The sequence below is a fragment of the Hippoglossus hippoglossus genome, chromosome 10 (genome assembly GCF_009819705.1).
Source record: "Hippoglossus hippoglossus isolate fHipHip1 chromosome 10, fHipHip1.pri, whole genome shotgun sequence".
Lineage (NCBI taxonomy): Eukaryota > Metazoa > Chordata > Actinopteri > Pleuronectiformes > Pleuronectidae > Hippoglossus > Hippoglossus hippoglossus.
In genome coordinates this window covers 13,165,050-13,186,770 of record NC_047160.1, presented here as the reverse complement: position 1 = coordinate 13,186,770, position 21,721 = coordinate 13,165,050, and the positions used below count along the sequence as shown (strand labels likewise).

Sequence of the window (21,721 nt, the reverse complement as noted above, 5' to 3'; positions counted from 1 at the left end):
GTAAGCCAAACTCTAGAATGAGTCCTGTCACTTCCAAACTTCTTCCATTTCACAGTTATTGAGGCCACTGTGCTCTTGGGAACACTCAAAGCTTTTTATATCCTGGACCTGATCAATGCGTCACCACAACTTCAACATGGAGGTCTAAGGAAAATCTCTTGAACTCAATGGATCGTTTTCTTTCCTGACATGCAGTTTAAATTGTGGGACCTTATATACACAGCTGTGTGCCTTTCTAATTCAGTTTACCACAGATGGACTTGGATCAGGTTGTAGATTCATCCTCAGGGTGGTTTAAGCAATCTGAATGCACTTGGTCACAATTTGGACCTGGATCCTTTACTGGATAAGAGATTTCAGTGTTGGATAAAAAAAAATTGTATGTTAATGGGGAAAAATGGGCGCCTCGCAGGACATTGACTTTGCATATTCTCTCTGTGTCTACGTGTAATTTCTCTGACTATATTTCTCTTTGTACTTCCTACCAACGCACAAAGACATGCAGATTGGGGTTAAGTTAATTAAAGACTCTAAATTGACCGTAGCTGTGAACGTGAGTGTGACCTGTCCAGGGTGTCTCCGCCACTTGAACAATGTCAACTGGGATTGGCTCTTGCCACCGCTTGACCCTCAAATTTAAGATTGAATCCACAACACAGTCAATTTTGCATAAGCGTCTTTTTGTCTGAAGCCAGTGTAACTTTTTTTGGTATTGTTGATTAGGGTGTGTAAGAGGACACAGTAGGGGGATAGACTTGACATCACACAGGTCTGACTCATTATTAAACTTTTTACTAGCCATTAATGCAACTCAGCTGGTGGATGGGAGGGTCAGCAAAGATGGATTAAGATTTGTGTTTTATTAAATTGTAAAATATAAAAATTTACAGCCAAGAGAGGGAATGAGGAAACTGTGCAGTTTGTGACCTGTGTTATCGTGAGGCTCCCACACAGAATTTCATTAAATGTTCTGGACTGAGGAGGAATTCTTGAGTTTGACATTTATTTATTCAGTGGTATCATTAAATGTCTTGTTTAACAGCACGTGTGTACTGAAGACATAAATGCACCACTGTCACTGGTTAAAGTGCTGGGTTCAAATACAATTTTTGAAATATGCAACTGGGAAAGAAACCCTGAAACACCTGAATGTCCAGGGTGTTTGTCATTAATTATAAAGTTAACTGTCCAAAAAAGTAGATTTGTGTCCAAATTGGGAAATCTGCTGGTTTGTTGGGAGCTGTGAGCCAATTAGCCTGATGACCTCTGGCTTGGCTGCCAGAGGATGTATCAGGATGCCAAGGACGCTCTCTCGACTCGCTTTTTAAAAATTAATCTCACAGAAAAGCTTTAAGAGTGTGTCTAGTACTACACAAAATGACAGGAGCTTTCTCTGTGCCTCTCAGTAGGTTTACAGCTCAGATGTCTTTTAGGGTTTCTAATTGCTCGGTGCAATATTATATTATCTATGTTTTTCTGTCAGCACCTGAAACACTTAACTAATTCATACTGTGTTTCTTTGTCAAGTCAATAACAATTTTGTGTCTGAAAACATATTTCAGTCGGACTAACTGAATAAATAAAGCGTAAATGAACTAAAGTGTGTTGAACTTAAGGCAGAGAGGGAGGGAAAGAGGGGAAAGAAAACCTAACGAAGAGAAAGTGAGTGTGGAAGTTTGAGCTGCAGTCGAGATGGGGTTTAACCAACCTCTGCACGAATACGCCAACACCACCACACATTCTGATGAAGCTCAGCATGTTGCTCTCAGCTTGAATCCCAATGGTGTGATAAAACCTAGTTGGACCACTGCCTCAAAACGCACACAGAAAAATTCCACCAAAACATTTAATCTAGTATTGAGACTTTTCTTTCCAACAGGATCTCAAGGTGTGAAAATGTCTGGGTGAGTTATATATATATATATATTTTTTTTACAGATAAATCTTGAAAGTTCAGGTCTTGGTTCAAGAGTCAGATTTGTGATGCTTCTGGACTGAGCTACAGCGATGCCAGATTTGACTGACACCCAACAGCCCAATCAGACAAAGAAGCCTGACCTCCATTTAGGAGAAGGTATTTGACTGACACATAACCTCACTAAAGCTGAAGTCTGGACATTTTCCAGAATTTTCCCATAAGGTGAGAACACAAATGTTCGAGTCAGTTGCTTTGCACATTTCTGGCACGTTCTCTGCCACCCCTCTTGTGAAATGTCTGGAAAATGTCTTATTGAGCCCATGAGAGACTACAGCAGGAACATTTCCAGAAAATTCACAGCAGGTGAGTGGCCACTTTGTTGATCTTTCTAACATGCAACGGACATGAGACTGGAATAATTCTAATATCTCAGGTTGAAAAATAGGTGACACACATGTAGCAGATACAGACAAATATATCTCTGTCTGACCCCCAATGAAAATCCTGAAATGAACGGAGTCAGAAGTAGGGCATTACCCTACTGGGCAAGATTTCTCTTTCACAATTCAAGACAATATGAGTCTAATTATTGATTGTATTAAGATGGACTTTAAATAAGCACCCTTCCTCTCCATCTCTCTCTCTCACACACCCACATGCACATAATTAATAAGCTGCAGATTGCACAGCAGAAGGCGGCCAGAGGAAGTTCTTTAATCCAACCCTTGGAGGATCGGAGACCATTAGGCAGAGAGATTTAACTCAGAGTTTGGGACTTTTTCAAACACAATCTGGTGATCCCGTTCACAATCAGAAATTCATGACAAAACCATGAAACCTGCTCACGCGTCCAGTACACTTCCCAAAACCCTTTACAGGCTTGTTGTTGTTAAAATTATTAAAGCTGTAGCCACTGACAAGGAAATCCTGCCGCCTAACCACAATCAATGGAGGATATTTGGTTAGCGATGCAGGATCTGCTCATTACGGCCAGCCAGTGAACCAGAGCTCCTGCTGCCAGAAAACTGTTGTACTGTGTTTTTTCTTTATAACAAAGTGTTTGAGATACAAAGCTGGAAGAGAGGGAACTCTTGGGGAAAAAGGAAACCTGGTTAGAGCTTTAATCTAAAAGTACTTGTCTCCTTAAAGATGAATGTGGTAAGAAATATTCTGATAACGTTATATAATGTTTAACACATTACTTTCTTTGATACATATTTTTTAGAAACTTGTTCACACAGTGACACAAACTAACCTGAGGTAGCACCATTAGTCAGACATTTTAAGGTGTTTGAATACAATTCAGCACAACTCAATAAAATGTTTTATTAAATTCAAATGGATTTTCATGCCTATAAAAAACGACACATAAGTTAAAGGGGCTCTTTTATTATACATTTTTTCCTCAATTGATACCGATCAGAAAAGCCAACTTGCTCAAAATTATCCAGAGACTGAAATGCAAGAACAATCATGAAAACTGGTGTAAAATCTGATTTTAAGAGAACAGTTACTACTTTACACATTCAGCAGACACTGTGCAACATCAGCATTTATATACTTATTAGTTTTAAGTTTCTAGACATTTGATAAGTCCAATAACACTGGCCTTTGAGGTGGGATGTTTTTTTTATTCTACTTAATGTATTTATGTATTTGTGAGCAATGTGGTTACTCATTTCAAGAATGCCCTCATTTTTTTCCTTTCTTATTGCCATATGTTATATGTAAGTTATAAAGAAAGTTCACTAAGATAACAATTTTATCGAAAACTAAAAAGCACTGACCTTTTAGCTCTGTTTTGGTCTCCACCGACCCCTGAGAAAAACACCAGGCTCTTTTGCCCCTAAATGCTCCACTATATTCACCAGCTTTATTCCCTAACTTTGACTGTCAGCAGTGAACAGTGGAAGATTTGTTTCTCTGTAAAACACCTGCATGCTATAGTTGAAGACAACACCGATGAGAGCTGAGAGCGTGAACCTATAGCCAAAGAGCAACAACAGCCAGACACAGACCCTAAAAGACCCTAAAGAGCTTTACAGTACAAGTCACATTCACCCATGCACGCACACACTCATACAACAGCACTTTATCCCATCACACAGCATTCATACACTGTCAGCAAGGATACTTCAGAATATAAGAGAGGAGCTGGTGATCAAACCATCGCTATCTGGGTAGTGGATCAGCCACAGCTACCCGGATTAATTTATCAAAAACCATATGACCAAAAGGGCAGGGATGAAAGTCTGCGACACCAACTGGTAAGAGAGAGTCCTCAGAAACTTTGAATAACGTGACAATCCATCATCAAGATGCTCGCTGATGAAGGAGAGTGCAGTCCCTGAGAAATCACTTAGTCTGAGAGCATAAACCCACACAGAAAGAATAGTCAGGGTTCCAATCAAAGCCTGCAAATTGACAAGACTATTACACAATAATATTCTCTGATTGCATAGATCATCAAAGGTTAATTCTAAATCATTTCTTTCATATCTCATGAAACAGGAGGTGGATCCACAAAAAGAGCAGAACATGTTGAATCCTGTTTCTCCAGCTCCAGCTTGGTGACTGGTGTAGACTATTCCCTGGATTATGTAAATTGTTCATATTAATTGGTCTATATTTCTATAGACCAGTGGTATTTTTGGTTGAAAAAAAGATGTAATACACAGCGCTGTGCCATCAGTGTCTGATTTATTAAACACTTATATTTTATTGAATATTTATTAAATAACTATTTTTAAAGGATTTTTGAATGGATGCTAATTTTAAATATATTTTTAAAAAATCTCACGTACCCCCAGGGGTACTAGTACCCCCATTTGAGAACCACTGCTATAGACCATATTGATTTGATTGATATTGATTGTGTGGGACGTTTTTACATGAATTGTGTGTCCGCCTCCTGAAATTGATGCTCTTGAACAATGATTCCAAGCAGAATCATATAATTGTGTGAGCTGCTAGAGTCAAAATGATCAACAAAACATTTATCTTTTAAATCTTAAAAGACCAAGAAAATCTGCTATTTTAGACGCTGTAGGCTGTGATTCTTGAAGCCATTTTTGCTCGATAGTGGTTTTATAAACAATTTATCAAAACAGTTGCAGAAACTATGAATGTTGTTAGTTTTTAATGACCGCTTGCTCAAGATGATTAAGTAATGAGATCATATCAAATCAAAATGCTTACTTCATGTTCATTCGATTTTTTTAAAGCTTTTTCATGTTCATTAGATTTTTTTTTAAAGCTTTTTCTTGAGATTTGCTTATTATTAAAATGTTCTGGTGCAAAAATCTTTCTGAATCTTCAGTTCATTACAAACACTGGTCATAAACAAAACAACTTCATACCACCTTAAAATACCCTGAATCTAAATGCTGTACAATCCTGAAGCTGCTGACAGAGCCTGAGAAAACCCTCTATTACGCTGTCACATCAGGAAAAAAACAAGGGGTTTAAAACTGAAAATTTAAGAGCTCCCATGGGACTGGCTATAGAATGAATCACTATTGTGATTCATCACTTGGTGAGCAGCAACAATTTTATTTATAGTGTCTGAGGATGCTGCAGATGACTGTTTAAATAGCAGCGGAGGCAGATTAGAAGATGTGAATTAGTTCAAACACGGAGCAGATAAAACACTTGCGGACACATGAGTTTAATTACTGTAGTCAAACGTGCAGTCAAGCATGGAAGGACATTAAGGAAAGGACAGCATGAATGGAGAGGAGTACATTGTGGTCTTGGTATTACAGTTTGGCACATATTTGTTGTGCACGTGTTTGTGTGTGAGTTGTGTGATTGTTTATGTTGTTGTGGTGTGTGTGTGTGTCTGTGTGTGTGTGTGTGTGTGTGTGTGTGTGTGTGTGTGTGTGTGTGTGTGTGTGTGTGTGTGTGTGTGTGTGTGTGTTTACCCTAAACTACTGCAGTATAGTCGAGTAGCCCACAGCGAGTTTGTGCTCTCCGGTCGGCCGTGCCATCGCATCCGCGGTGTACTCAGCGGTGGCCGGGTTCACAACTCAGTCATGTGTGTGTCTGTGTGTGTGTGTACGTGTGCATGTGTTTGTGTGGGTGCACAGTGCTGTATGTCTTGTGCTGGTTCGGTTCAACAGTGGGTCACTTGGTGGTCATTCATCTACATGTCATCTGCTAAATGTCACTGCCACACACACACACACAACAAATATGTACACGGTTTCTAGTAAAATTGAATTGTAATCTATAATTGCCATGGTGATTTGTCCTCATTGCTAAACCAGTCATCTGTTTTTCTGCCCTCAGTTTTTTGTTTACCAGGGCCATTTCCTCTTTTCCACTTTCCTTCTTTCCTCATCTCCTCTCCCCTCCATCCCTCCATATCTTCCTTCCTCTCACTCCATCTTTGGCTCACTCTCTCTGTCCTTTGTCATCACTCTCTTCCCTCCCTCCCTCCCTCCATCACCATTACCTCATCCAGCCATCCCACCTCTCGCCCCCATTACCCTCTCCTCCACTTCGTTTCCGTCCCTTCTTTCATTCGCTCATCCCTCCCTCCTTCTTTTTTCCCTTTTCCATTTGTCCCTCTCTCTTCTACTTTGTCCCTCTCATCCCTCCATTATCTGTGCACCCCTGCATCCTTGTCTCTCTCTCTCCCTCCTTTCCTCCCTTCCCCCTATTAGATATTTCCCTCACCCTCCTCCTCCTGCTCACTTCTCCTCTCTCTCTCTCCGTCACCTGAGGTAGACAGTTCTGTCAGGAGTCTGCCTTATTTACCGCGTCTCTTTGCTCCTGTTTACATTATCGATCGGCAGGGTTGCTTTAGTTCCACCATACATCAACACTCCCTCCTCCTCCTCCTTCCCACCCCAATGTTACGGTTGCTGGCTCATATTCCCCTGAAACAGCGAGGGGTGGGGTGGGGTGGGGTTTTCGATGGGGAGATGGAAAGCTAGCGGAGCATGTTGGGATGTATGAGGGATTTATGTGTGAAGGAGGATGTTGTGGTTAATGTGCTATGGGGCCTGTGCGAGCAGCGGTATTAAAGGGAGAGAACAGATGTGCGTCTTCTGAACATGTGTGCAAACTGAGAGTAAGAATGTGTATGTGTGTCACGATTTTCTTGAGTTTTATTTTTTTCTTTCACGGGCCAGACGTGACAATCTAACAGGCAGTCGGGCTCTGGCACCGTGTAGTTCTATAGAGCATGATCACCCTGTGTGGTCACACAAGGCTGTTGTTTGGTTATGAAATTCTCTCTTTGAAAATCTAAATGTACATATAGTTTAAACTACATGGTCAGAATGTGTAGACGACATTATACCTTTAATGTGAATATAAAACCTTTTCCAATGGATGTCAGTTGATGTTTCATGACATCTCAAAGCAGTTTTAATGAGGTTGAGGTCAGGGCTCTGAACAGACATGATTTTCTTCCTCACCAAACTCAGAAAATAATTTTTTTTGTGGAACTGGCTTTGTGTAGGGTTAGGGTGAGCATCTAAGTTTATGTTTCGCAAACATATCCCTCACAGTTCCGCACCAGGTCCAATTATTGGTTCTTCTAGCTTTTCTTTTTGTCGGAGGAGTCGATATTTTGACTATTCTTAGGATTTTGTGCATGTTTTGGTAGTTGGGAGAAAAGGGTGGCTCGGCTCTGCTACCCTAACCTCTGAGTTAGTGTGCTATGCTCTTGGGACGTGATCCAATCAATGGTGAGAATAACCTAGTCTCACTCCAGACTCAGAGAACGTTTTACAGAACATAAATTCAAACAGAAACCTAGGATGATAGCTACAAACTCCTACAAATGCTAAACCTCACCTAGAACATAACGAGTCGAAAAAAAACAGGTGTCCGCATAGTCTACATGTGTGCAGAGTGAAAGGTAAAAAGTCACAACAGAGTTATATGATCAGAAAAGTGTATATATATGACAGTCTTCATACAAACATTTCCCAAGGTTAGGTACCTAAAGGTGAAAGGTACTGAACTAGAATGAAATCAAATTGTGCACCTTTTACTTATAGATGACACTTACAGATGTTAATGTTATTGCAAATAGCCTTTCTGTCCTTCATTTATCATGACAACCACTCATCTCTTCAATGGGGTTGTTGCTGAGGATCCTGGGCACTGCTGTGTCATTTGTGTTATTATTTTTACGAGTGGTTTCTCGAGACCTCAACCCTAACCCTGTTTATTTTTAACTGGAAATCAGTCCACAGTGCACTTCTCAGAATCCTCAGCAACAAATCCACCAAGTTTGAAGTAGATCAGATGAGAGGTTGTCGTGATAAGCAAAGAATAGACAGGAAAATAGATTTCTGAAATTATTAGTGACATTGAGGTACAACTTTTTCAAACCAACCAAATACAATTTGTTGGACTCGCATGCACCAATCAAATTGCATCTACCTCATCATATCAGGTATCCAGAAATCTCTGTATGTGCCTTGTCCTGTGTTTTTCAGTCCCTGCCTCTGTTTGTTGATTAATGAGGCAGAAACTTTACAGACCAGCTCGTTCATGCTGATTTTGCACAAGCATTTATTTTTCCCAACAAGCAGTTTTCGACCCAACAGCAGCTATCATTGTTGCACACGGTGCAAAAATGTGGACGTAATGGCCACATTTTATCATCCTGCTGGAGGTTAAATATTTTTAAATTGTCATTTTATTAACATGTGCACATGTTGAGCGCTTAAGCCATTAGTGTAAGGTATGCAGAGAGGACATTTCGAACTGCCTGCAGATGAACATTAGTGTGCAGAATTAATGGCTGTTATTACCCTGTGACTGTGCATTTCAGTGAAGCAGTGGGTCTTTGCTTCTGTGGGGCTGAAAAGGTCGAACGTCCACACAGAGGAGGGAATCATGACCTATTGTTCAACAGATGTGAGGCCTTTTGGTTTTTGCCCTGCAGACTGTTTTTCCAAAACCTCTGAATAACAAGCTTCATTGAATCATAATAGGAAATTCTATGTAATGAACTGACTGTATCTAAATGTCAAATAATCTATCTATGCAGTGCTCTCGCTGGATGTCTGATTGTTAACTCCTGCCGCTCTTGTTTTGCTTACAGGCTTGTTTAAAGGCAGCAGACCTTTCAAGCTCCAACCAGGTTTGGATGAATTCTGCCCTTTCATTCAATTTAGAAAGCACTTAGCTTAGCACAGCTAGTTGCACAATCAACATTGACATGTTTGTGTGTCAGTTATGCGCATGTGTCGTGTGTAAACTTCTGCAGCTCAGTTTGATATTCTTATGACACTTAAAGTACCAGTTCCCTAGTTAAACGGCCGGAAAATGTCAGAGTGAGCTCATGTTAGAATACAGCAGGAAAATGTCAGGAGAATTAACAGTGAGTGCTTCTAACACCCAACGGATGCAAAATCTAAAAATAAATCAAAAAAATGTCACAAATATCTCAGGAAGAAAGACACCAGCCAAGATGTCAACTTGGAAAGATAAGGTTCGAAAGCTTTCAGCGATTAGGGTCAACACTGCTGTTGATGTGCTGTAAACAAAAATGTGATTTCTACTTAAGAATTTATACATCTTGTCCTGCTTCCTGATTGCCTGGGACAATCTCCTGCTGCGTTCATCACATGTGAAAGACAACCCAATTTTCCAGATATTTTCTGGAGTTCATGTCTGACCTTTGCAATTATTTATATTAAATAACCATGTATTTTATAGAACATATACAGCATTTCAACATGAACTAGAGCAAAAATGATTAATTAAAGTTTTTCTTCAGTAAAAGCACAGAGAGGTTTCATCAAAATTAAAACATTTTGCGTAAAAGTTCTTATTATGGAGGCTGAATGTCCCCAGTCAGTTCTTTTTTTACACATTATATCAATGGATTCGACTTCACACTTAAATCTAAGCAGCAATTTTATGTTGTAGCTGATTGAAGTGGAGCTAACTTTACTGACCATTTATTTTTATGCACAGCAAAAGATAAACCTTATATCTCCAAAGTAACAAGTATCCACAGAGGCCAGAGGAATGTGGTAGAGCAAAAATGTGTGATTGAGAACATGAAGTACAAAGTAACAAACAATGGAAACACTGAATTAATTTGCACCTAAGCACATTATATCATTAAATGTTCATTAAACATTTTGAGATCACTTTCCCTGACTAGTGACAAGTATATAAAATATAATTTAAAGTCAAGCACAGGGTGGTCAAGAGTTATCTTTGAACAGTGACACTGACTAGTTCCATCACTCTCATCTAGTATATGTTTTTTGACAGTTGTTCTCACTTAAGCTGTTTTCAGACGTAAATGCAGCAGGAGATTGTCTGAGTCAGACACATTCACAGCAACAGTAACATTTCCAAAAGATTCAGGTGAGGGGTGGCATCTGTCTGGAGCATGAAGGAGGCAGGACATGACGTAAAAATCCACATGCTTCTGTCACACTGACACCGGTGTCGGCCATAAGCTCTTGAATCTGGTCTTTCCAAGTTCGCATATCTGTCAGCGTCTTCTACATGTCTGACACCTAAAGATATGTATATTGTTTTTTATTTTCAGTTTTGCATCTGTTGTTTGTTACAAACGTTTTCCAGTTGTACTCTTCAAAGGGTCACTCTGACATTTTAAAAGGGGGCTGGAACATGTCTGGAGCAAATGACTGAATGAATGAAAATTACAGAGTTCAGTGCATGTCTGAAAGCAGCTTTACATAGCCCCTCTCCTCACAAAGTGCTGATGTCTACTGTGGTTTTGCTCATCAAATTGATTGGAATACTTCCATCAGTTTGTAAAAAACACAGATCAGTCTGATTACACTCCTAACATTGCCCTTTTATCAAACTATGGATGCTCTGATCCGCTGATCATCTGATATTTGCAGTTTGATCAATGCTCTAAAAAGGCAGATCAGATGATACAAAACTTGCAAGAGCAGCTGAACCATTTCAGCTGAGGTGGGAAAACTTCCCACCTCAGGTGAAGATCACTCGTTCTTCACATTCCTCTTTCTTTGTGTGAGTGTGTGCTTGAGAGAGATAGAGATATATATAGAGAGAAAGATAGAGAGAGAGAGATACCAGCTGTGTAACTCTCAGGATGAATTAAAGAGCTGGCAGGAAAGCAAATGACCATATTGAAAATGTTCCAATTCAGAATTGATAAATTGAAACACTGATATTTTTTGACAACTCCAGTGGCTCCACAGTTCATATTGCATGCATAAATGGCTCTGGCCTAAATGATTGGTAAATGGAGCTATTGCTTTAAGGTAGTGTTGGTAAGTTATTTCTGAAACGCTTTTTTATCTTATTTGGTAAAATACTTTTCCCGTCCCGAATAATCATCAATAAATTAAATCGTGTGAACAGAAAAAGTCTGTGGCCCTCGCAGGACTGTGGGATGATCGATGAATGAATCGGTTGCATTTTTTCAAGGTGTAGTCCGCTCAGCAGCCCTATAGTTTTACGTAGTTAATATGCTGTCCTCGTTTAGGATGCCAATCTGTGTACGAAGCCAAGTTCATCACTAATCAAAGTTTAGCATGACCTATAAAATGCATTCAGAATAATTCTATTTCTCTAGTTTTCTTTAAAATTCTAAATCTTTAAAAACTCTATCCACTTTCTATCCCCCCCCCCCCAAACAAAATAGTCCCCATCACAGGTGTGACTTTCTTGTGTGTGTGTGTGTGTGTGTGTGTGTGTGTGTGTGTGTGTGTGTGTGTGTGTGTGTGTGTGTGCGTGCGTTCTCTCAGAAATGGGCGTCACACTGGTATGACCCTTAAGACTACTTGACAGAGGGCCATCCGGTGACACCCACCCAGTCTTTTCTTCTTTTTTTTGGCCATTCCAGCTTTTTTTCCTGCTTATTGTCGTCACTCCTATTTTTTGGACTCAGTTATTTTTGGCCCCCTTCCTCCTGATCTTCCCCCCTGGTCTCTCACCATTCTTACCTGGGAGGCCACGAGTTGGTGCCCCCTGCTTTTCAAACTCAACAGCCCTCAGTGAGTCCGTCCATCCTCTCCCCTCCCCTTTCTCTGTTTCTTCTCATACCTCCATCTGTTCCTCCTCTTTCTTTATTTGCCTTTAAAGCAGGAGGCAGGAAAAAGGCAAGCTGCTCCTTTGTGTACCGGGCCTCAGTTAATGCTCAGCCAAGCGGACACAGCTCTTAAATCCAGGGCCCGGCTTTGGCACAAAAGGAGTGCTCGGGTCTTGTAAAGGGCTCTAAGGCTCTCCCTATCTTTCCACCTTTCTATGAAAAAGACAGAGGGAAAGTTATTCTAAACAGGAGGACAACAGTGGACAGGGGGAGCGAGATGGCAAAGCTAGAGCGGGCATAATTCTCTTCATCCAAGAGCAGCAGCACCAAAGTCGCTCTTTACTCGCTCTCGCTCCGGCTCTCCAACTCTTTTTCCCTGAGCCAAGCAACACTGGATCTTTTTTTATTTGATCCCTTTTTTCTCCTTCAAGGCAAATGAATTAACTGAATGAATTAACACCAGGGCTGCTGCTGCTGCTGCTATGATCATCATCATCATCATCATCATCACGCTCCTCCTCATCAGCAGCAGCAGCTTTGATGAAGCTTTTTAACACCAAGTAGGATCACACTGCTGACGCCGAGGCAGGAAGAAGCAAAGACGTCGACAACCTTGTAAAAAAAAAAAAAAACACTCCTCCAACTCACAAGGTATCACAGTCTGAGTGCTACAGTCTTTAGCCCAAAGCCTTGTCAAGTCTCTTGGCACTACGACAGAAACCTCTGTGCTGATGATGGTAGGAACACTGGGGGAGGAGGTGAGATGCTGAGGGGAGCGGTGGGGTGCGCGATACCAGTGAGGGAGGAACCAAATGTGGGAGTGAGGAACGAGGGACCAAAAAGAGAGGGGGTGAAGAAACATAGGGGGAACAAGCGGATGAGGGGAAGAGGAGGAAGTGAGGTGTTTAAGTTGCTGATCGCGACAGGCAGAAACAACACATCTTCAAAGAAAGAGAAACAGACAGGAGCGAGCATCAGGGTGACAGGCGGAGCAGGGAGACGGAGGTCTTGGAGGAGAGAAAAAGGGGGAGTCCAGGGCAGTGCAGTGAGGATTTTAATTAGTGGTAATTGGCCACCGAGGGAACTGAAACCGGGAGAGGGGAGGCAGGGAGGGGAGAGAGGGGAGAGCATAGCAGACAGTTTTTGACAAGAGTGATATCTCTCTTGCTTTGTACCTCTCTATTTCCTTCAGCACTTTTTTTTTTCGACACAGGCCTTTCCAGCCCCATCTTGTTTTCCCTCCATCTTTTTGCACCTCCGACTGCGTTACTCCCACTCTCTGCCAGTTTCCCCCTAAATACAGGAGACTGCAAACACACTATACGGGATTTGACAAGCGAGACAAGATAAACCAATATGTGCAATTGCGCTGTAAAGATGTGAAAGTTGGAACCGTTGCAGCTTTACAGCAGGGATCAGCTCATTGTTTTGCTTTTTCCAGACAAAAACATCAAACAGCAGATAAACAGTTTGTGACTATAGCTGGTGAACGTAGGTTGCCTCGGCTGAAATGTGTCCCTTTGTGTTGACTGTACTGAAATGACTGTGAAAACTAATTTCCCTCAGGGGACAATAAAGTCCAAAGTCTAAATTAGTGGAGCGTTTAAAGTGTCCTGACTCCTGAGGTGTTTTCAGACATGAACTCCAGGGGATGTCCGCACAATGGGGTCTGGACTCTGAGGAACGCAGCAGGAGATTCTATATCCATTTAGGAGCGTTCAGGTCAAGTGTGGCCCAAGGGTTATCGCAGCATGCAGCAGGAGGCAAGACGTTGTGTATGCATTTGTGTTTTTGTTAACAGCATTGGCATCGGCCCGAATCACCAAAACTCTCAAATCTTGTCTTTCCCAGATAACATTTCGTCTGCATCTTATTCGTGTATTTCACCTCTTTTTCATCCTGAGATATTTGAATTGTTTTTTTTCAGTTTTGTGTCTGTTGTGTGTTAGAAACGTCCTCAACGTGCCCATTCGCTCGCGGTGAATCCTGCGGAGAATATCCTGCCGTATTGTCACATGAGCTCACTGTGACATTATCCAGAGCGTATAACTTGAGGGTTGGCAGGAAAAATTCATTTTGCATTGACATTTGCATTCTCACATTCAGCCCTTCTGGATAATATAAGGAGATGTCAGTGTCTGAGTGTTAAAGAGAATGAATGTGTTGCTCTGTGCCTGCTGTGTAAATAATAGGCAGCTGTTTTCTAGTGAGTTTGAGAAAACAACAACACGGAAGGTGATAATATGTCACAGTTCACAGTTCGTTAACAGTTGCAGTTACAAGTGCTTGAACTCGGCTAAAGTCTGTGCTGAAGGTGGGTCGACAGCAAACAAATGTGAGCAGTCAGACAATTATACAGGCCACACACACACTGGAGGCTCAGCCAAACAATCCAGCCAGTTATTCGCAGGTACAGTAAAACTGAAAGTACACACGTCCCTGATATCATCAATGAACCCTCGCAGCAACAAGAAAGATGTGCGGGTGCAGCTACTGTAAGTGTGCCGTGCTGTGATGGATGTTTGCAGACTATTCGGGTAATAGTTTTACCATTCACCTTGTTTATGTCGTGCAAATACATTTGGCCGCCCTAGGTGTTTGTTTCCGACCTGCACAACAGATCCAAATAAGTCAATGCACCTTTTTTTTTTCTTTCTTTAAACAAAAAAACTGCAGCACCCAGACAATGACATATCCATATTAAATCCATGGGAAACTATTAAGCTGTTGCGGTACACTGCCTGTTGAACTATAGACTTACTCTTTTGCTTTTGTGTTTGTGTAACGTTGTGATAAATACAGAAAACTGTTAACAGCTGATCTCTACAACAAGAGTAAATGCCTTTGCACACCACATGCATTTTTTACATGGTGTTAATTTGCTTGTTTTTAATATTTTACAAATCTGTATCCAGTCAATCCAAGGTCAATGACGGAATTTCACAGAGCAATATTGAGGTTTTTATTTTTCCAGACCCAGGTTGTTTCACTGTACACAAGAATGTTATGTAGTCGACAGTTGACCCGACTCCTGTCCAAGAAATTGAATGAACCACATGTGCACAGTTCAGAAAGTTTACAAACAAACTGGAACCTCTTCAAATTAAATACTAAAGAAAAAAAAAACAATGACCTTGGTGCCAGCTGTTGCAGCAGTTCTTCAAACTGTCCAACAGACATCATGAAATAGGTCCTGAAGCGGCTGAGGTGCAGTTTAAGCCTCTTGCGGCATCTTTTTTATCTCTTGGGCATAATGTAAATTATGACTGGCATCAGAATTCGCCTCAGAATTATTTAGCTATTTTGTGACTTTTTTTGGCATCACAGTGGATGTGAAGAGGCCTTAGGTCCGTAAGGAGTGACGTGAGTTTTGACCTCATGTTGTCAATTTCTCTCACCCTCTTTAGACTCACCCCCGGCTCCTTCCCTCCCCAGTGTGTCACAATGTCGTATTCTGGTGGGTTTGGCAGGGGAGCGAGGGGTGACTGGGGAACAGGTTAGCCGTGTTTATCGGTACACAGGTGAGCTCTGGGGCGCTGAGTCGTCTGGACAACACCCTCTGCCCATGTTCCCTTGTCTGACAACCGCAAAACACACACAAACACACACCTCGACATGTGCACGTGGATGTTACAGCATGCACGTGCCTCACAAGTGAACAACACACTAATCTTATGCACACGCCAACAGACCGCTCCTAATCAGACCCTCATTTATAGCGGCTCATATGCTCCAACGCTGACAGATTGCTGATTTAACTGCCTTTAAGTTTCAGTTAATATGTGAATTTATGCAGGGCCTGCTTGAAAATTTCCAGCTGTCATTTGCCAATATCGCAAATTGCATGTGACTCTTTGCTAAACAGCAGCAGTAGTGTGCCATGCGCTCTGCGTGTTGCTAGGTTACGGCACTGGAATGCTGCTGGCTAAGTGGCTGCGGGATCATCGATGGACACTCTGCATGGAGGGCTGACAGCAGGTCCTCTGGACCATTTGGCAACTTGGGAGTCAGACTCTCTTGAAATCTCACATCTGGTGGCGAGCCCATACAAATCAAGATCAAAGCGCTGGCTTAGAGACTGGATCTGTCTGTCAACCCCTCTGCCTTGCTCCTGTCGACTTCCATTTCACGTGTCGACTTATGCACATTTTTCCACACAGTCCTCCTCTTGCTTTGCTATCTCTCATTTGCGTTCCCCTCTGTTTTTGCTGTCTCGCCTCCCCGCCCCTCCTGCTGAGAGGTAATCAAGTCCTGTTGCGAATGTTTAAGCACTGGAGCAGATGCATGTTGAATTATTCTTGGGACTAAATATTTTGTCTGGGGAGAAGAGAACCAGTCTCCTATCCACATGCTGGGTAATGGCGACACACACCTGAATGTGTGGACTCAGGCGCGCGCGCGCACACACACACACACACACACACACACACACACACACACACACACACACACAGTTTGTCAGTCAGTGAGTCAGAATGACACTCAGTCAAGCAAATATCATGCTGACAGATACTTACAGGTAAGAGAGTGATAGGACCTGACAGGTACCATGAACTGTGTGCACTGATACACTCAGTGCAACAAAGACACAGGTAAACACAGTAACCTCAGAACAGTACAGAATGCATGTGCACAGTATCAAACTGTACAAGCGAGAGAAACTCACATGCACACAATTCCAAGCTCAAACACACACACAACCATGCACTCATAAGGACACACAGCAGCATCCACTCACACACAAACATTACAGCGGAGATCTTCTGAGTTAAGCAACTGAACCAACAAAGGAGAGCAGACAATGTTAGAACTCATCTCCTTATTATTCCCTCCTGTCATCAGCTCCTGTCGCATCCGTCCCCTCCCCCATGCTGCTTTGTTTTTATTTTTATTCTTCTTTACCACTCTCCCACTCCTTCCTTATCTATCTCCTCCACTCCTTCTCTCCATTCTGCCTTGAGCTCATCTTTGTTATCGACTCTCCCTCCTTTTTTCTCTTCTGTTCCTTTGTGAACTTAAACTCTTCATCGTATACACTCAGTTCCCCCTTTCATTTTTGTCGGGCACGAACGCACACACCTGGATGGTCAATATAATCTTCGTAGCTACTACATTATTACAAAGAAAAAAGTTTATGCATATATATTCTTATAAAGCATACGTTGTAGTGCTGCCCACCAACTGTCAACAGACTTATATGGAGTATATGGAACTCTTTAATTCCCACTGCTACAGCACTCTTTTATGTTTAATGTTTGATACGTAAACAAACAGACTGTGCTTGTGTGCATGGCTTCTGAAAGCCGGAAATAGGTGGGGACAGTGTAGCTAATATTTCAGCTGAGATGATCATAGGACGCAAGAAAGAAATTTCAACAAAGGCAGAACTTTGTGACGAGAGATTTTGTGAGTTTGTAAGAAACTACAGGCGTCTTTATTAAGGGGCCTCGCCCGGTCACAGGGACAGTTTACAACGCGGATGCTTCTGACCTCGTCTTAAGAGGTTCATTGTCATCCTCCACCATCGATATGTTTGCTGTCAGAATCTCTGCACTGCCGACAAAATGAATGCAGAGTATGGTCAGAAGGCTCCGTCCGTTTCTGTATCTAACGTTGAGCATAAATGAGCCGTTCGTGTCCACTCTGTCTTCAAATTGTCCTCAGAAAAAAGCAGAACAGCTGTGAGTAAAGCCTTGAAAACACTTTTTCGACATTTTGAAGATGAGCAAAATGGGATAAGATAACCGTACATGCATGAGTTATGGAACTGACCCAAAGACCTCACGCTTCATGTCCTCAGGGATTCCAGAAACAGAAAGAAACTGTCTGTACTTTTAATTTCAGAGTTTTTAGAGTTTAGTTTAATTGGAATTTAAAATGTAGTCACGAGTTTTGACCTAATGTCTGTTTTGACCTCTCGCAAACACAATGTACTTTGTGCTGTTCAGTTCCTCTCATTAATGCCTTTGTTGAGTACTGATAACCTCACCCTAACTCTCACCCTCCATCCAGAATCACATGTTGTGTTTCAGGCGTCAGGAAAGCTGGAGCAAAAAAAAAGTAAAAGACCTAGAAAAGGCTTTTTCTGTCATGTTGAATCTTTGGATTCGTCATATGCTGCAAAGGAGTACCAACTTAATAATTCAGTGCCAGTCACTGCTATAAATGGAAAGCAGTAACTTACAATAGTATGGATACCTAGATGGGTTTCTACTGGTTGGATGAGCTTGGGCTGAAAAGGAAAAACCTTATTGCAAAAATAAAAAGCGTAATTCATGATGCTGTTCAGCTTATATTTGTCTTTCTTGAGAAACTCAACTGTGCAGCTTGCTCATTTCCAGCGAACCTCATCGCTGTCACACTTTCCCCACACATTCATACCTGGAAACAGTCCAGCACAACCACAGGGAGCTGGAGACGCTAGAAGTTCAACAAACACTCACACACTTTATACTCACACTTTGCCGCCAGGCCGTAGCCACAGGTGATCTTGGCCTCTCCAGTCTCGCAGCCACAGTGGGAAGCGCACTCCTTTTTCAGCAGCGGCCCTGCAGCGCGGTGGACTGCTCCGTCCACTGCAGAAGAGACGACAGGAGATTCAGAGAGTTGGCCTACTTATGTGAATCTGCTGCACGCTGACTACTTAGAGGGCGTCAAAATGTTTTTTGAAGTCAAGCACACACATTTATAGGTGTCAAAGATTAGCGCTGAAAGACCCAGATAATGACTCGGCATTAGTGCTGAACAGTTGAATTTCCTGTCTTCGGCAGGTTGCAAACCTTTTCCCCCCAAATCCAGTTTTTTCCCCCTTCTTCTTCTAGAGCTTCCATCTCTCTGTACGTCACTCAATTTAATGGATTTTAAGGCCACTGCAGTAGTTAATTGCTCGATTTAATGTATTAAGGACTCGGCTGACTCTCGCTTTTTGGTCAATTAGTCTTTATTAATTACATTTTCATAAATCTACATAGTATTCAGAAATGTGTATCCATCTTTGATTCGCACCACATCTAAAGACTGTGACTGTGTTCATTTCCAGGAGGGCAGTGATGCAGGGAAAAGCAATTTTACAGCTGTGCCAATTATAGTTTCAGTCAGAATCTTTGCACCCCTCCAAGTTCAACACATTTCCTCAAAGTTAATATTCATGCAATCTTCATTTCAACAGCTTTATTACTATGACTCTCAGCACTATGGGCCTAAGAAAGCAGCTTTTCAACTTAATTCAGCTTGAAACAAAAAAAGATGCAAGACCAACTGCAGACAATTAAATAAAAAAGGAATTTGTTCACACTGAATGATTGATGAAAATATGTTCATGTTTTTCGCAGAAAACTGTATTTCCGCTCACATACGATGTAAAAATTATAAATGACATCCACCAAGGAGGTTATGTTTTCACCCCTGTCTGTTTTTGTTTATTTGTTTGAAAGCAAGATGACAAAAAAATTGAAATGACTGCATTACCACATAATTTGGTACAAGGATGTGGTTTTGGTCAGGAAAGAACCCATGACATTTTGGGGTGGATCCAAATCGGAGGCCGGATCAAGGAATTGCTTTTCTCTTCATCTTTATACTTTTCACAGATCTTGATGAAAAAAATCTGACACATTAAGGAGACTGATTTCTATGAGTGTGTAACATATTGGGCCTTGGCAGTGGTATGCGATCTGAGTGCCATAATTTTTCATGAAGTGATTCAAAATTACTGAAACAACACAACACACCGGCTTTTTCTTTTAAATTCTATAGATCACAGTTTTTTGGTCAATCAAAAGAAACCGTTAATCAATAGAACTGTGTTGTGTCAAGCAGACTTATAGGCAGCCAATGAGGAGCTTGTTTTAATCAATAGTCCCTGACTTGTTGTATTATGATTGGCTCATGGTCAGCGAGGTCAAGTCACAGACAAAGCCCAGTTTCATTTTTGTACGTTTTTTTTTGGTTGAGAGTAAACAAAGGGATTGGAAATGACACATAACAAAGATCAAGAACAAACTAGGGATGAAGAGGTTCATGGTCTTCGGCCCTAAACAAACAGAGGGTGGTTGTGTTTTTGATGATAGTTTGTATACCCACTGCTGCCTCCGACTACCTCCCTCTTACTTTAATGCTGTTTATAATTGAAGCGCTCCCTATATTTGCAAAAAATGATGACATGAGCAAAATCTGACGTTATTTTTCTTATGACGTACACTCTACAACACGATATGAGTAACTGATTAAAAAGGATTGTGTTTTTATGGTTATCACTCAGCACTTGGTCAAGGTTCAGGAAAGATCATCCTCTTGGTTTAATAATGAAAAAGTCAACACTGTTTTGAAGCACAAGAGAGGATGGATATTTTCCCTTTATTATTATCTTGTCATAATCACAATCTTTCCTCAAACGTCAACACTTTTTGTTTAAGTGAAACCTAACGATACAGATGGGAACACCAGGCTCTGGTGGTACGCCCTCTGTCGTATCTGACCGCCTCCCTATGACAGATGTATAATTGTGGTGCTGCCGTCAATAAGAAGGCAATAACATTGCCACTTAACACTTTTGTTTCCATCAAAATGTCATTGTCAAAACAAATTAGCCTGCACTGTAGTATGTACGCCATTTATAGAAGAGAGGGTTGACAGACTGTATAGATTTGAATATCCTGGCTCAACAGTGCTTTTGTTTTAAAAGATTACTGAGGTCTAATGTCGGAGGCTGGTGTAAGCAATTCATAATTAAACCAGAATAAAACACATCTATCAAGAATGAGTCTGTCACTGCACCGTGAGACTTGTCAGCACTCGGTGAAAATAGTACAATAACACCCATCCATATGTCACAGCTCAGCGTGTTGGCCTGTGGCTCTGATCTGCGTTTGTATACAGACCAGCTGTTACAGCGGTGCGTTTCACGTTCAGACAGGGGTCTGGTGTTATCTGAACGTTATTGTGTAAAGTTGGCATATCACATGCCGTGCTGAGCTGTAGTGTGCCATGTCATGCTGTGCCATGTTGAACTGGGTTGCACTGTGAGCTAAGTACGAGAGTGAGGATGTGAAAAGCGAGCGATGTACACGAGCTGCCTCCTCAGCCTGCACAGAAACAGAAGCTCAGACACAGTACTCAATCTCAAGTGTCCCTTTCTGTAGATGTGAGGAGACATTTTAGTTCAAAAGCATCAGAGCAAAGGACACTCTGGACCTCACCCCTTCAAAGAGGTTTTTGAGATTCAAGACTTGACTTTAAGGTTATACTTGCACCCCATTTGCATCTGGAATGCATTGCTGGGGATCAGTTCGTCAATTAGATATCACTTGAAAGTATGGGTGTAAATTCACCTATGAGGCATTGAGGAACAAGATAGATGGAAATAATAATTGCAAACAACTGTTACAAACCAATGAGGTAGCAGCAGCTAGGCAGCTGTAAGGCAATTACATCAGTCTTCTCCTTAGTCCTCAATTTATTCAAGACACAGTGTGAAGTCGAGACTCATTGAAAAAAGCAAACCCAATAAAATACTGTCACTGATGGCTCTCATCTTCTATTCTTGTTGTTCTGTTTGTTGTTGTAACATGAGCTGGACAGAGCGATCAGTCCGCTGTTGGATCTCAATGTGGACACTGGAGACACATATTAGTATTAGGTGTAAATATAATCAGGTTAAAATCAAATCTAGATGCAATCTGGATACAAAATGCATTTCAATGCCAGGTGTTAATGGAGTCTGAAGGCAGATAAGGAAACAAGGCATCAAAAACAGAAACGAAAACTGAGCTGAAACATAAACCAACAAT

General features: G+C 41.5%; 1 protein-coding gene across 2 annotated transcripts in view; it reads right to left on the bottom strand.

Annotated features, from left to right (window-relative positions):
- macrod1 (mono-ADP ribosylhydrolase 1) overlaps positions 1-21,721 on the bottom strand; it is a 113,240-nt gene that overhangs the window by 19,117 nt on the left and 72,402 nt on the right. For both annotated transcript variants that reach the window (XM_034597197.1, XM_034597196.1), the window contains exon 5: positions 18,392-18,508. In XM_034597197.1, the coding sequence (XP_034453088.1) occupies positions 18,392-18,508 (117 nt within the window). The remainder of the gene's footprint in view (positions 1-18,391; positions 18,509-21,721) is intronic.